Genomic DNA, 14,525 nt, shown 5'->3' with positions numbered 1-14,525 from the left:
TTTTCAGATGTGTGTGTGTGTGTTTGTGTAAGTGTGTGTGTGTTTATGTATATATAGATACAAACACAAGATATGTATGCTGTCATCGATCTCGTCATGAATCACGTTTTTGATTTATATATTATTATGCTGGTTAATTAGATTTGGTATCTCTGAAAAAATTAAAATCGAAGATGAAGCCATGACAGACCGGTTTGATGTGTCATGCATGACCACAAAATATAAATCATGCATTGTTAAAAAAAAGTAACGTACGTATAACTTTAATTTCGTAACCATTTGCAATACCACCAACTCATTTAGGTCTTTCTAGTGGTCCAAAAGTGATGTCTCAAGTTTCGTAACCATTATAAAACCGCAAGTGCACAAGTCCACAACATGCATGTGACGAATATTGTGATGGAATCAACAAATTAAAGAATAATGAGGAACACTTGTGACAACTTATTTCATAACCAAGTAAATGAAGAGGCAAGCAATTCGAAAGGTGAACCGGGATAAGTACTCATACAATAAATTAAAATAAATTAAAAACCAAGAGAAATTAACAATCAAACAAAAAAGGACATGAATGATGAAACATGATTAACACATGATACTAGAACACATGTACAGCAAAACCATTCCTTTTTTTGGTGGTTAGTCACTATTTTTGTACGTACTCTTGAACTAAAATATCTAACAAAAAAATGGGATAAAAATATTAGGTAACGAATAGAGTTTGAATGAAGTTCATATAGATAAAGTCTTTGGTACATAAAAAACAATTATATTGTGGTAAAATTGAAGACAAATTATCATGAAGTGATATTTGTAGCTCAACGTGAATGTTATTCACAGAGCCTTTTGAAAATACTTAGGATCGTTTCAAATGAGATCGATGTGTCTGAGCCACAATCTCATATACATACGACGAAGAAACATCTGCCACAAGCATCAAAGCTTGGTGCATTATGATATATATAGTCCAATGAGAATTCAGAAATCAGAACCACATGTTTTATTCATTGTTATGTATCCTTGAGTGCTGTCTGGTCCTACTCTATGATAAGTCAAAACCAGCAAATTGTAGTATAAATGACAAAATTAGAAAAGGACTGTTCACTTGAAAGCATAATGACATGTGATCCCAATGCAATTTAATTAGAGCTCAACGCTTATACCTAATAAAATTTCTAAGTTAAAATCTCTTTATGATTTAGTCCCATAGCAAAAAAAGAAGAAAAATGAGTACTTTCCTCACAGAAGTACATATATGGTTTAGCTAGGAAGTATTGAAGAAGATATATATGACAGAAAGTATAAGAAAGGTGCCACTATTATTGTTGCAATTTTTTGTATTACATTTTGGAATTAACTTGAATTTAAAGAACAACTTAAACTAAATAGATAATAGTTAAAGCTCATGATTCTAAACCAAGTTATCATGTATTGGTAGAAGTAATGTGGAAAGCAATTCGGGAACATTCTTGTTTCAACATAGGAGGGAAAAATGGATTAAAAGGTAGATTTGGCAGGCAGTTCTTTTCTCCTTCAAGAAAAGCTTTGCAACAAGCAGGACCAATGTTACCAAAACTGCCAAGTAATATAGACTGAGAGATTTCCGCGATGCATCCAGGTATATTCATCGCGGCTGACCAACATTTTGTTATGTCGGGTAGTCCTGGTATGCCAAAGGTCGGAGGAAACGGGAAAGGAAACGGGAATTGTGGTAGCTGAGCATTAACAGAAACTGTAACACAAATGGTTACTAGAACAAATAGTACATTCTTGATGGCCATGATGTATGAATTGCTATGGGAAAACCAAATAAAACTTGGAATATCTCAGTTTCTTTTCTAGTTTGTAATTGATTGATGAAAATAATATGGGATCATTGTTCTTATTTATATGAAAGAAATAAAGACTTAGCTTTGACTATCTTTAGAGAAACTTCTTTGAGTATTTAGTTAGTAAATTAATTTGCGGTTTTCCAACATTGAAAAAGAGTTGAAATCACCATTACTACTGCCTAAAAGATGTAACGAGTGTCATTAAAACGTTTATAACGTAACGTGAGGAAAGGTTCATGAACGATGCTTAGTATTAGTTTTCCCTAGCAAACTTCACGTACGTACTACTTTCTCATGCTTGTAAACGGGCTCTCTTGTGTGGGCTTTAGTAAATATATTGGGTCAAATTTTTGGTATCGTTGGGCTTTTTGAAATGGATGTTTATCTCTTTTGTCAAAATGTTTTAGATTTAGAGCCTCCCTTCTTACATAAGAAGGTAACAGAATGGAGAGAAAGGTAAACACACTAGACCGAATTAAACCAAAATTCATCGATCGGAATTCAAAACCAACTTTGATTACAACTCACTTTGCGTAGAATTTTCTATATGGAATTATTCAAACCGATTTTTCAACCAAATTTTAAAGTTATGTGAACAAATTGAATCCACCAAATTAACCGAAATTAGAAAAAGTACTATTTTAATTAGAATTAGTTAGCAAAACATTTAAATTTAAATGACAAAAACATATAATGTTGTACCACCATTTGATTTAAAACGTGTATCCAGTAGAAGATTGTCTATAAGCCATGCATGGTAATTGGTAACCATCATCCTATATATGATCTATCTAATTTAAAAAAAAAAAAAAAAAAAAAAAATGATCTATCTAATTTTTGATATTATTCCATTATTCCATTTTGTACAATATAATATTAGCCAGACGTTGACAAAAAAAAAAATTATTAGCCACACGTTAATAAAGAAAAGTCGATGTTTCAGTTTAGACCGTTGTTGACAAAACAAATTAAGAAAATATAGTTGAAGTGATTAAGCTCTTTGTGTTGACTAGTACGCCGTGTACTAGTCCTGGTTCGAACGTTCCATATATTTGTTGTAATATGTGCGAATAGTTTAATTGATAACGTAGTGGAACTTTTAAAATTTGTTAAAAAGAACATAGAGTAAAAATCATGACTAGACCGTTAACGTTTCTTCTTTGCTATAAAAGTTAAAAGTAAATTATAATAAAATTCAAAAAAAGAAGTAAATTATAATTAATACTGTATGTATGTCAATGATCTAAAATAGGTGCTAAGTTTTTTTATTTTTATTATTTATATAATATGTTATAGATTTATTATTAGTTAATTTATTTGATTTTATTTAGATATAAATAATCTATAAAATCCATTTAGCCACTGAATTTTTATTATAGGATTTAGGTATGTAAACTCAACCTATTATAATGTATGGGTTGAGTTAAACCCGTCTACATAAATTTCATACGCATGTATTTGAGTTTGGGTCGGCTTACCATCGATGGTTGATATATTTTCTAATGAGATGATACAATACTATAACATTTGGGACATGAATCCTAACAACAACGGGTTTACCATATTAGGAACAATGGTTTAGTAATGCACGGACCAGAACTTTAAACTTAGTTTCACTTAGATTATACAAGTAAACTGCATCAAATATTTGGAAGGTTTTTCATATTTGTTTTCACAAGTCCAATGTGCCATGACTGTACAAACTTCTACAAGATATTCATTCTTTTTGACAAAGTATATATCTCTCATGATTTTGCTGAGAAAATTTATATATCATGTGTTTTTTGGTCACATAATATAGGCTAAATTTTAGTGACACAGTTTGAAATTGTTACCTTTGGCATATTGGTTTAGTAGTAATTAATAATGTTGGAGGTCAGACCTCAAATACATTTTTTCCTTCCTATTGGCAATATATATTATTTATGTGTGTTTTTTGTCTTTATTTATCTCCTTTTATTTTCTTTGGATTTATTTTCATAATTTTTTTTATAAAACCATTCTTTTATTGATTTGGTAAATAAAATTCCTTATGAACAAAACTAAAGCTTACCAATAACATTTGTGCGAAAAACGCATAATAATAACCTTGGAGAAATGATTAACCTCCTTTGCGCTTTTGGTAAAGCTGCATTACGAGCAAAGTATGTATTGGTAAGCTACAATATTTATATTTGAGAGGAAGAAGGCTCAAACTAAATGAAATGAGTACATGAAGAAAGAAAAAATATTAAATATATTTTGAGTCACCATCGTTTCTTGTTCACCGTATAATCAAAGACTTCAAATCTTTAGTTCCTCGCTTCATTCACAACATTGATTGGTGCAATTTTGGAAGTTGCTCTTCAACCATTGTTCGATCATGTTACGACGCACCAATGTGATATGAAGATCGCCACACCAATTTGATATAGGATCAAGATACAAAATATTAATCAATTTTGTTCTCTCTTAAATAGAGTAACTAACTCTTAAGTTATAAATTTTCAGTATTCAACAAAGTTGGTGTACTATTTTTTGGTATTTTTCATGGTTTCTAATGTGTAAATGCTAATTTTGATAATTAATAATACATAGAAGACCACATGTTATCAATGTCCTTTAGGTCACTTAAAAGTTAAAACTAAAGACCGGCAGCAATGTCTCTTGTTTCTCATCTTACCATACTCAAAATCAGTCTCTATGGAAAGAATTATCTCCTTGAAGAAGATAGCCGCCGTCTAAAGCCATTGACACATAAACTAAAGAAACTAGATTTTACACCCTCGATGCATGGAAGAGTAACAACAGAAGAAACACGGAAACAAAGACCTTTTGACACCAATGTCAACCCGTGATCTTGATCTTGGTGACACTAACACTCTTGTATAGAGTTCTTCTACTGCTCAACTCATAACTCAACCAATGTCTAATGGAATTTCATATAGAAAATAAATAAACTAATGGAATCCACCTCCAACAATCTTTAAGAAAATGATATAGGTATACAAAAAAAACATGGAGCACAACTCTCAAGTAGCATGTCATCGCCATTACACAATTTACCATCGTCAAATTTATTAAGTGCCAAATGAAGGAAGAGAACTACACTAAGAGGGGTGTATTGAAAGTAGAATTATGGAGGATTCTCGATTGTTTTTAAAATCTTTTGTTATTCAACTAGAGATTTGTAAATCACTTTTCAAATCCACTGTTATTGAATATGACATTTATAAAAAAATCCTTTAAAATCACTTACTATCCCTGTTATTCAATCAATAATTTGTAAAAATCATATCAAATCCACTGTTATTCAAAACATAACTTTTCTTTTTTGACAATACCATAAAAAGTGATTTTAGGAGACTTCGGTACATTTTTATAAGAGAAATCCAGTTAAAAGAGTCACATCTTGGAGGGTGCGATTTTGAAAGATTGGTTTAAACAAAAGAATTCACATAAAAAAAATACAAAAGGCATTAGGTGGGCGTGCTGTTCAGTATCGAGAAGTACAAGGTCACAAAACCGAAAAGTTTTTTTCCTACTTCAAACTTTGCATAATACCTCAAGAGGGTGGGGTTGCTTCTGGGTTCAACCACGTAACCCCCTAGGAGTATCAAACACGTTTGTATATTTGCAAATCTGAGTCGAGGTGCGTGCTTGTGACACTCTAATTGATCGAATCATGATGCAATATGAGTACTTATTTTTATATTATTTTTGGATTTTACAATTGTATCTTTTGTGTTACACGTTTTGGATCGATTTGTATTACAAATGATTTGGCACTGTCTCAAGATCATGTCACTGATATGTGTTTAGTGTTTGGTTTTGCTCATTAATGTTTAGTTCAATCCTTATTTCATCTTCTAGACAATGAATTCGAAAAAAATCATGATTTGAATACACCCTTAAAATAAAAAGTTAACACACATTATCTAAATAAAGCAAATTGAGGAATGACACCGCTAGAAATGTAGAGAGAAAACTAATAGGGGAATATAGCCCATGACTCATGGCCCATATTCCACTACTAAAAACAACCACAAAGACTGAGGGTTATAATGCTAAAAATCAGAATACGAAGTGACAAGTTCGGGAACAATGCCAAATGAAAAGGTGTAGGCCTCCCACAACATTTTTTCTCATATTTTTTTTTACAACCGAGCTCGTCACATTTTTTTTTTGGCTTACGAGCTCCGTAGTAGAATTGAAAAGAAATTAAAGAAAATGGCTCGTGAGGCTCACACCCTTTTACACCCATATGAAACACTCCGCCTAGAAACACTTCAACATGATTGAGGATAAAACTCATGTATATCCCAAAGAGAAATGTTTGGGAAGGCTGCTGAGAATAATCAACTCAAAGTCTTTCTATAGAACTCACAAACCAAAACAAAAATAAATTGAAAAAGATAAATCCAACCATAAAATAAAGTAGTCACTCACTCGCACACACATCACACATGTGTATAATCAATCACACCTAACAAGTAAACACGAAACCATCTATATATACGCCTTTGAAAGGCCGTCACTTTACATTGTTTTCTCCTTCGTCTTCCTCTTCCTTAGACTTCAGTTCAATCACACACCTCTCTATAGACAAATCAAAACCATGGGTCACACTCTCGGTCTCACTCAACCCAACTCCACTGAGCCTCACAAGGTTTGCTTGCTTTTACTGTGATTCGAGATGGGTTTGTTATTTTTTCGATGATCCGTAGATTTGCTTTGTTATTTTGATCAATCGAGTTCAAAGTTTTGATTTTTATGGCGATGATTGTGTAGATCTCGTTCGCTGCGAAGGAGATCGATGTGATTGCATGGAAAGGAGATATACTCGTTGTTGGTGTGACGGATAAAGATTTGAGCAAAGATGGTAACTCGAAGTTTGAGAATCCGATCTTGAACAAGCTCGATGGTCACTTGAGTGGACTCTTAGCTCAAGTCTCGTCCGAGGAGGATTTCACTGGTAAACCTGGTCAATCAACTGTTCTTAGGCTTCCGGGTCTTGGAGCAAAGCGAATTGGTTTGATCGGTCTTGGACAATCTGTTTCATCTCCATTGGCTTTTCATAGCCTTGGTGATGGTGTAGCTACGGTTTCGAAAGCTTCTCAATCTAGTAGCGCTGCAATTGTGCTTGCTTCAAGTGTTTCTGATGAATCTAAGCTTAGTTCTGCATCAGCTTTAGCTTCAGGTAAGTTCAATTAGTAATAAGAGAAGTTTTAAGTCTTGTTTGTTACAGTTTTGGAACTGATTTTTGTGGTTTGATTGTTTTGCTTGTGGATATAGGCATAGTGCTTGGTTTGTTTGAAGATAGTAGGTATAAGTCTGAATCAAAGAAAGCATCTTTGAAGTCTGTTGATATCATTGGATTTGGAACTGGTCCTGAGGTAGAAAAGAAGCTCAAGTATGCTCAAGATGTTTCTTACGGTGTGATTTTCGGGAGAGAACTCACTAATTCTCCTGCCAATGTGCTTACTCCTGGTATGAATGGACATTCACGGGCTTAAATGGTTAAGGTTTTTTTTTTAATTCCTTGAGTTGTTCTAATATGGCTACTGTTATTTTTTTGTATTGTTTCAGCTGTACTAGCTGAGGAGGCAGCCAAAGTGGCTTCTACGTACAGTGATGTCTTCACTGCAAACATACTGAACGAGGAGCAATGCAAAGAATTGAAGATGGGTTCTTATCTAGCTGTTGCGGCTGCCTCGGCTAACCCCCCTCATTTCATCCACCTTATCTATAAACCTGCCAGTGGCTCTGTTAAGACGAAACTTGCTCTTGTTGGAAAAGGATTGACCTTTGACAGGTAATTAATCATTTTGTATCGCTTTGTGTTTTCTCTGTTACGATCTGGCACCTTTCTTTGTTATTTTAGTGGTTGTTGATTTAAATGTCTTGTGTTCACAGTGGTGGCTACAACATTAAGACTGGACCTGGCTGCTTAATTGAGCTCATGAAATTCGACATGGGTGGTTCAGCTGCTGTTCTTGGTGCTGCGAAAGCTATTGGTCAGATTAAGCCTCCTGGTGTTGAGGTTTGTCTCTCCCATCAGATTCTTTGGGAAGCTAGAGTTTGTTAACGCAACTAAACAATTGATCTTTGCACAACCAGGTTCATTTCATCGTTGCAGCCTGTGAGAATATGATTAGTGGAACCGGAATGAGACCTGGAGATGTCATCACAGCCTCAAACGGAAAGACCATTGAGGTATCTAGTGATTTTTTCCCCTCAGGTTTGAGCTTTTGTCGGTTTTCCTATGCAATGCTAATTGTTGGCGATGGTGTGTGTAGGTCAACAACACAGATGCTGAAGGTCGTCTAACACTTGCAGATGCTCTAGTGTATGCTTGTAACCAGGGCGTTGACAAGGTACTGTGTTGCTTTCTTTATAAGAGAAGCTAAAGGAGCTAGTTTCTGTTAAATTTATCCTTTCACTTAAACATTGTCAAATAACTTGCAGATTGTTGACCTTGCTACATTGACCGGGGCCTGTGTTATTGCTCTTGGACCATCAATGGCAGGTACATATCTCAATAATTCGGGAGAAACTATTTATCTTTGTATTGCCTTTGTTCAAAAATGGCTCATTTTGATGGTTCGGTGTTCTTTACTTGATACTTGATAGGTATCTATACCCCTAGCGACGAGCTTGCAAAGGAAGTGATATCTGCATCAGAGAGGAGTGGAGAGAAGCTGTGGAGGATGCCATTGGAAGAGAGCTATTGGGAGATGATGAAGTCTGGAGTGGCTGATATGGTCAACACAGGGGGGCGTGCAGGAGGTTCCATCACCGCAGCTCTCTTCTTGAAACAGGTGAAAACCAAGTCTTTTTAAAGACTATACATCACATGATTCTGATAAAACAGATTGGTGAAAAATAACTAAACCGTCCTATGTTTTTGCGGTATGTCAGATAAATATCCTTTTCAATTTGGTTAATCTCTATTACAAATTCTTTGTGTATTTTGGTGTTTCTAACCATCCACTCACTTTTTTGGTGTTGCGACGCTTGTTGAATGGGTGCAGAAGAACTCATCTTCGTGAACGAAACCTAGAGAGAGAGAGAGCGAGAGTGAGACCGTAGAGTTTTCTGAGTGTTGAAGTGATTGCTGGTTTTTAATAAAGGTCTCAAAAGTTGCTCTGTTATTAGATGTTCTTGCTTGGTCCGATAAGTAACATCTTGAAAAGTTGAATAAATGGGTTCTTTGCTTTGTGACGTGCAAATACTTTTGAAGTCTTCTTCATCATTGGTCCAATATTGATGAAGACAGAATTTGAAATGCAAAAATTGAAACATCAATTGAAGAAAAAAAAAAAACAAGCATTCTCTGGTGTAGCAAAATCAATTGCTATTGAAGTGTTACAAGACTTGACTCTCATCAATCATAAAACAAAATTTAATTAAACAAACATATCATATCAAATTTTTCAAACTAATATTTACAAATGAGCATATATATTTACTATGCGATTTCTAAAACATATATGTATCAATGTTTTGAATATATATTTTTTTAAAAATTTTGAATTAGTTATTCTAGTTTATAGCATATATTTTATTGGCCAGAACTAATTGGTTTGGCCAGGTCCACGAGATGATGCACTGGGACGTACACGAACCTTCATAGAGTTGAAGATCTTCTTCTGATCCCAAACCCTGTTTCCTATTTTTTTCCAAACATAAAAAAAAAAAACATAACAAACCATTAACAAATCAAATTTGATTATCATTTATTGAACATATATATTTTACAAACATGGAATAAAAACCTAAAGTCCAAAGTAAAACCAAAACTAAAATAACATATATTCGATTTTATTTCATTCAACATCTCTATTTTCTAAGACCTACATGTAAACTACAATCATACCAAATCGGATATTCAAACTAATAAAAAAATTACTCGGAATATAAAAAAAAAGTTTACTTGGATTTGAAGATTCATATTGTACTCGAGCCAATGCTGTGTTTGATAGTCCAGAGAGCAAGAGAAAGCTCAAAGTTAGTAAGCAAACGAAGAGTTTACACATTTCTTTTTGGGTTGATTGAAAAAGTATGGATTCAAAATGTTCAATTCGTAGTATATATATATAGATAAATGAACATCCACGTTGTGCAATGTTCTATTTTATTAAATGAAACAAAGTCAAAATGGTTTGGTTCGGAATCGTACCGCGTGTTATGAAAAGAGAAATGTGAACCTTGATATTATTTATTATTAGGCTCAACGTGTTTTATGTTCAATGTATACAATGAAAGGCGTGTGACTCTTGACAATGTAATGCAAAGTGGCTTTATGTACTTAAATGTCTTCTACTAATTAGTCTAACTTAATAAAAGTTATATATATACTGTATGAAGAACAAAGTGGTTCTCACTTGGAAACAAATTTCGTATATGTGATTTTTAGGCTAAAGATTAATTACCCTTAAAAAGTACATAAAGCATCTAAATCACTTTTATGTAGTGGGTGGAAATGGTGTTTTTTAATATCCAAAAACCAAACTCAAAACGTCCAGAACCAAACCAAATCCGAATCAAGACTTTAAAATACCTCTCGCACTGACCATAAACCTACAATTTCAAGGTTCACAACTGGATACGGGAGATTCTTCATTTCAAAAAGAAAATTGTATCAGTGGAATTTCAATAGACACAAAGAAGAAACAATCAGGTTGCCGATCGTGTAGCTAAAGAAAAAGTTTACACCTTATACAAATTATGTTATGTACTCTTTGGTTCCTCAATTCCTTGTAAACTTCGTCTTTGAGGATCACATTCCCAAAATATTAGAAACCGAACCGGAATCAACCCGAATACCCAAACGCCAAAGCCTAACCAAAACTATTCAACGTTGAAATTATTGGCCGGCTATTATAGACACCCGCACGAACCTCGTCTCTTATTATGAGTATTATGAGTATTTTACTCAGCTCATATTAGCTTTATACTTTAGCTTACATTAGTATAGTATATAATACACTTGTAATACTCATTTTACACTTTAAGGAGAATAAAACATAATTTGTTTTATTCATAATACTCATAATATCTCTCTCTTTTCGTAATATTCATAATATTCATAATATTCATAATACTCATAATATTCATAAAACATAATTTGTTTTATTCATAATACTCATAATATCATACTCATAATATTCATAATTTGTTTACTCATTATGAGTAAAATACTCATAATACTCATAATATCTCTCTCTTTTCGGTTCCCTCTTCGAATTGGTTTCATTTGGTATGCTAATCATTTCAACGTCAACGGTAACGGATTTGTTTATGGCCACTCACTCTTTACGTTCCAATTTCTGAACTACGTGGCTTCACTAGCTACCACATTTCGTTTGTAACATTTTGTCTAAACTGAAACCCAGAAAAAAAAAATAGGTTTCAAAATGGCTGAGGAAACACCAAGGTATAACTCAATCTTCACTTAGTTCTTGATTTAGTTCTGATTTAGTTTATCAGATTTTAGTTCTGGGTTTTGTAGATTTGCTATAGTTACTGGAGGGAACAGAGGAATTGGATTTGAGATATGCAGACAATTAGCTAACCAAGGGATTAGGGTTGTTCTGACATCTAGAGATGATAGATTAGGACTCGAAGCTGTTGAGACATTGAAGACAGAGTTTGGTATTTCTGATCAAAGCATTGTCTTTCATCAGCTTGATGTCTCTGATCCTGCTAGTGTCACTTCTCTTGTTGAGTTTGTGAAAACCCAATTCGGAAAACTCGATATCTTGGTACGATTACACTCTTTTGATCAGTTCCTCTGTAACAGGTCTTTAAAGCAAGAGTCTTTATTGATAAATCCTCTTCTTGCAGATTAATAATGCAGGGGTTGGTGGTGTAATCACTGATGTTGATGCTTTAAGAGCTGGGACAGGGAAAGTAAGAGTCTTTATGTGTTTAAGCAGTTGATCTTATGATATAGTGTTTGATGGATCTTTGTCAAGTTTAATGCTTTCTTGTTGCTTCTTCATTGCAGGAAGGTTTCAAGTGGGAGGAAACTATCACAGAGACGTATGAGCTAGCTGAAGAATGTATCAAGATTAACTATTATGGATCAAAGAGAATGTGTGGAGCGTTTATTCCTCTTTTGCGGTTATCTGATTCTCCAAGAATCGTTAATGTATCATCCTTCATGGGTCAAGTTAAGGTATGATATCAAGAATGCTTGAGAGATGTTGGAAGAGTAACTTTTTTTTTTTACATTAGTATTGATTATTGTTCGATCGCCAGAATTTACTAAACGAATGGGCGAAAGGGATCTTGAGCGACGCAGAGAATCTCACGGAGGAAAGAATTGATGAAGTGATCAACAAACTTCTCAGTGATTTGAAAGATGATACTGTAAAGGCAAAAGATTGGGCTTATGTTATGTCTGCTTACGTGGTTTCGAAAGCCGGTTTGAATGGTTACACAAGGATCCTGGCGAAGAAACATCCCGAGTTTCGTGTAACCTCGGTTTGTCCTGGATTTGTTAAGACGGATATTAATTTCAAGACTGGAGTTTTGTCTGTTGAAGAAGGAGCATCAAGTCCTGTGATGTTGGCTTTGCTTCCACATAAAGAATCTCCTTCTGGTTGTTTCTTTGATCGCCATCAAGTTTCAGAGTTCTAAATCTTTGTAGGTTAGTATAAAATCAATCCAAATTTTATTAATGTAAATGATAATTATTGTTTGAAAGCTTGACATAAACTTATAAATAAAATTACATATTGTGTTGAGCCATAAGTATACTGAAGATTCAAAGAGGGAAACTTTATTAATCCTTATTCATTGCAAACTGTGTTTTGCGTTTCCAACACTCTTAAAGCTTACGGTTGATGACCCTAACAGGAACAAGGTGAAGAGGATGCTTCCTATGGCTAGTGAGACCAGCTATTTCTTCAGCACTCACTTCCTCTGTCACTTTCCAATCAAAATGGTACAAAAGATTCGCCAATGCGTACTCCACAGTACTTAATCCCACGTTCATAGCGGGACAACCTCTGCGTCCGCTCCCAAACGGCAACAGCTCATAACTCGTCCCTCTACTATCGACATTGCTACCAATGAATCTCTCTGGAATAAACTCCTCTGGATCCTTCCACACATCAGGGCTACGACCAATCGCCCATGCATTGACTTGAATACGCGTTCCAGGGTAAATGTCATAGCCTTTGATCTTGAATTTGGTCATTGCTTCTCTAGGAATCAGGATTGGACTCGTTGCGTGTAGCCTCCAAGTCTCCTTGATTACCATTTTCAGGTATTCTAGACCCTCAAGATCATCGTAAGTCACTATACCGTTGTCTCCTACGCGTTCACGAATCTCGGCTTGTACTTTCTTCATCACTCTTGGGTGTCTTGCAAGCTCTGCCATTGTCCAATCCATACTGATTGCAGATGTGTCTACTCCCGCTACGAACAAATCCTGAAATGAAAAAAAGAACAATCCATATGTAGTTATGTCTAAAAGCCAGACACGAACAGAGCTTATGTCTTAAAAAACTATTTATATAAAACTTACCATAAGAATCGCTTTGATATGTGCATCAGTGATCCTATTAGAACCAATTTTGGTTTCTTGACGTTGTAACTTGAGCAATACGTCAATCAAATCCTCACGTTCTTCAGTTTTCTTGTTTTCCCTATGAGCAACAATAGCTTTCTGATAAAACGTATCAAGATCTTTAAAACTCTTCCTCCGGCTAGATTCAAGCCCACTGATCCGATCAATGATCCAGCCAAACCCTGGGAAAATATCCGCCGCCGCGAATTTGCCGATGACTGTGTTGGCCTCCGTGAACAGCTCAAAAAACCTCTCGTTATCCATACCACTCCCTTGAAAACTTAGACCAAACGCCATCCGACACGTAAAGCTCGCCACGAACTTGACCATCTTCGCCGTCAGATCAACGGAAGATCCAGCCGCCGCCGAGTCAGACAACGAGTCGACGAGTCGACTCAGCTCCTCGTCTCTAATGTACCGAAACGAATTGGCTCGTCTGACAGAGAAAAGTTCAAGAACACAGAGTTTACGAACTTCTCTGTAGTAATCACCCCATCGAGTAAACCCTAGACCAAGTCCATCATAGAAAAAGCTCTTAGCGATCGATAGCTTGGGACGAGTGCAACACTCCGAGTCATGGAGTTTTAAAACCTCCTCCGCCGTCTCCGGAGAGTGAACAACCACCGTACGTACGCTTCCAAGGTAGACGGTGATGACAGGGCCATACTTGAGAGAGAGATCTCTTAGAGTACGGTGAGGAAGAGATCCAAGCTGGTGGATGTTTCCTAAGATAGGTAATCTTGGTGGACCTGGTGGAAGATTTTTAGGTGAACGAAGAAGAAAGATGATGAGAAGTGGTGGTAGTAAAAGTAGTGGAAGCCATGGAAGCAACTCAGTGGAGATCATTGGGAAAGAGAATAGTGACATTTGTTTATTTTATCTTCTATTATATTAGGTATGTGTGTCTGTGTTACCCATATCACATGCTGATTAATATATACTATAATACATGTGACGTACGTACGTTGATTAAAATTTTAAAGTTTTGTTTGTAAAAGACATATCTCGACCACATGCTGACATGTTTGACATTTACGTCTACAATGTTAAACACGAGAAACGGTCATTATAGGGAACCTTGAACAGTAGTGTAAACTAATCTCCTTGTTGTGATTACGGTTCGTGTAATCGTT

General features: G+C 35.1%; 5 protein-coding genes across 5 annotated transcripts; 2 read left to right on the top strand and 3 right to left on the bottom strand.

Moving 5' to 3' along the window:
• Window positions 1-1,424: 1,424 nt before the first annotated feature.
• Window positions 1,425-1,781, bottom strand: LOC17889261. Its single transcript, XM_006295884.1, has one exon. It carries the CDS (start codon window positions 1,779-1,781, stop codon window positions 1,425-1,427), a length of 357 nt encoding a protein of 118 aa, XP_006295946.1.
• Window positions 1,782-6,340: 4,559 nt separating this feature from the next.
• LOC17888704 (leucine aminopeptidase 1) lies at window positions 6,341-8,668 on the top strand. Its single transcript, XM_023784868.1, has 9 exons — window positions 6,341-6,480; window positions 6,603-7,011; window positions 7,107-7,301; window positions 7,401-7,626; window positions 7,728-7,854; window positions 7,932-8,027; window positions 8,111-8,188; window positions 8,280-8,340; window positions 8,445-8,668. The coding sequence occupies exons 1-9, from the start codon at window positions 6,430-6,432 to the stop codon at window positions 8,651-8,653; spliced, it is 1,452 nt and encodes a 483-aa protein (XP_023640636.1). The 5' UTR covers window positions 6,341-6,429; the 3' UTR covers window positions 8,654-8,668.
• A 714-nt stretch (window positions 8,669-9,382) lies between these two features.
• Window positions 9,383-9,850, bottom strand: LOC111831242. The gene is made up of 2 exons (XM_023785230.1): window positions 9,750-9,850; window positions 9,383-9,491 (listed from the first exon to the last, which is right to left on the bottom strand). Exons 1-2 carry the CDS (start codon window positions 9,848-9,850, stop codon window positions 9,389-9,391), a joined length of 204 nt encoding a protein of 67 aa, XP_023640998.1. The 3' UTR covers window positions 9,383-9,388.
• A 1,269-nt stretch (window positions 9,851-11,119) lies between these two features.
• Window positions 11,120-12,764, top strand: LOC17888559 (short-chain dehydrogenase/reductase 2b). The gene is made up of 6 exons (XM_006294650.2): window positions 11,120-11,250; window positions 11,326-11,578; window positions 11,661-11,726; window positions 11,824-11,994; window positions 12,078-12,468; window positions 12,678-12,764. Exons 1-5 carry the CDS (start codon window positions 11,231-11,233, stop codon window positions 12,456-12,458), a joined length of 891 nt encoding a protein of 296 aa, XP_006294712.1. The 5' UTR covers window positions 11,120-11,230; the 3' UTR covers window positions 12,459-12,468; window positions 12,678-12,764.
• On the bottom strand, window positions 12,478-14,286 carry LOC17889559 (cytochrome P450 71B6). Its single transcript, XM_006293316.2, has 2 exons — window positions 13,351-14,286; window positions 12,478-13,254 (listed from the first exon to the last, which is right to left on the bottom strand). Exons 1-2 carry the CDS (start codon window positions 14,257-14,259, stop codon window positions 12,649-12,651), a joined length of 1,515 nt encoding a protein of 504 aa, XP_006293378.1. The 5' UTR covers window positions 14,260-14,286; the 3' UTR covers window positions 12,478-12,648.
• Between the last annotated feature and the right edge of the window lie 239 nt (window positions 14,287-14,525).

The sequence above is a fragment of the Capsella rubella genome, unplaced genomic scaffold (genome assembly GCF_000375325.1).
Source record: "Capsella rubella cultivar Monte Gargano unplaced genomic scaffold, Caprub1_0 scaffold_4, whole genome shotgun sequence".
Taxonomy (NCBI): Eukaryota; Viridiplantae; Streptophyta; class Magnoliopsida; order Brassicales; family Brassicaceae; genus Capsella; species Capsella rubella.
This window is presented reverse-complemented; position numbering and strand designations above follow the sequence as displayed.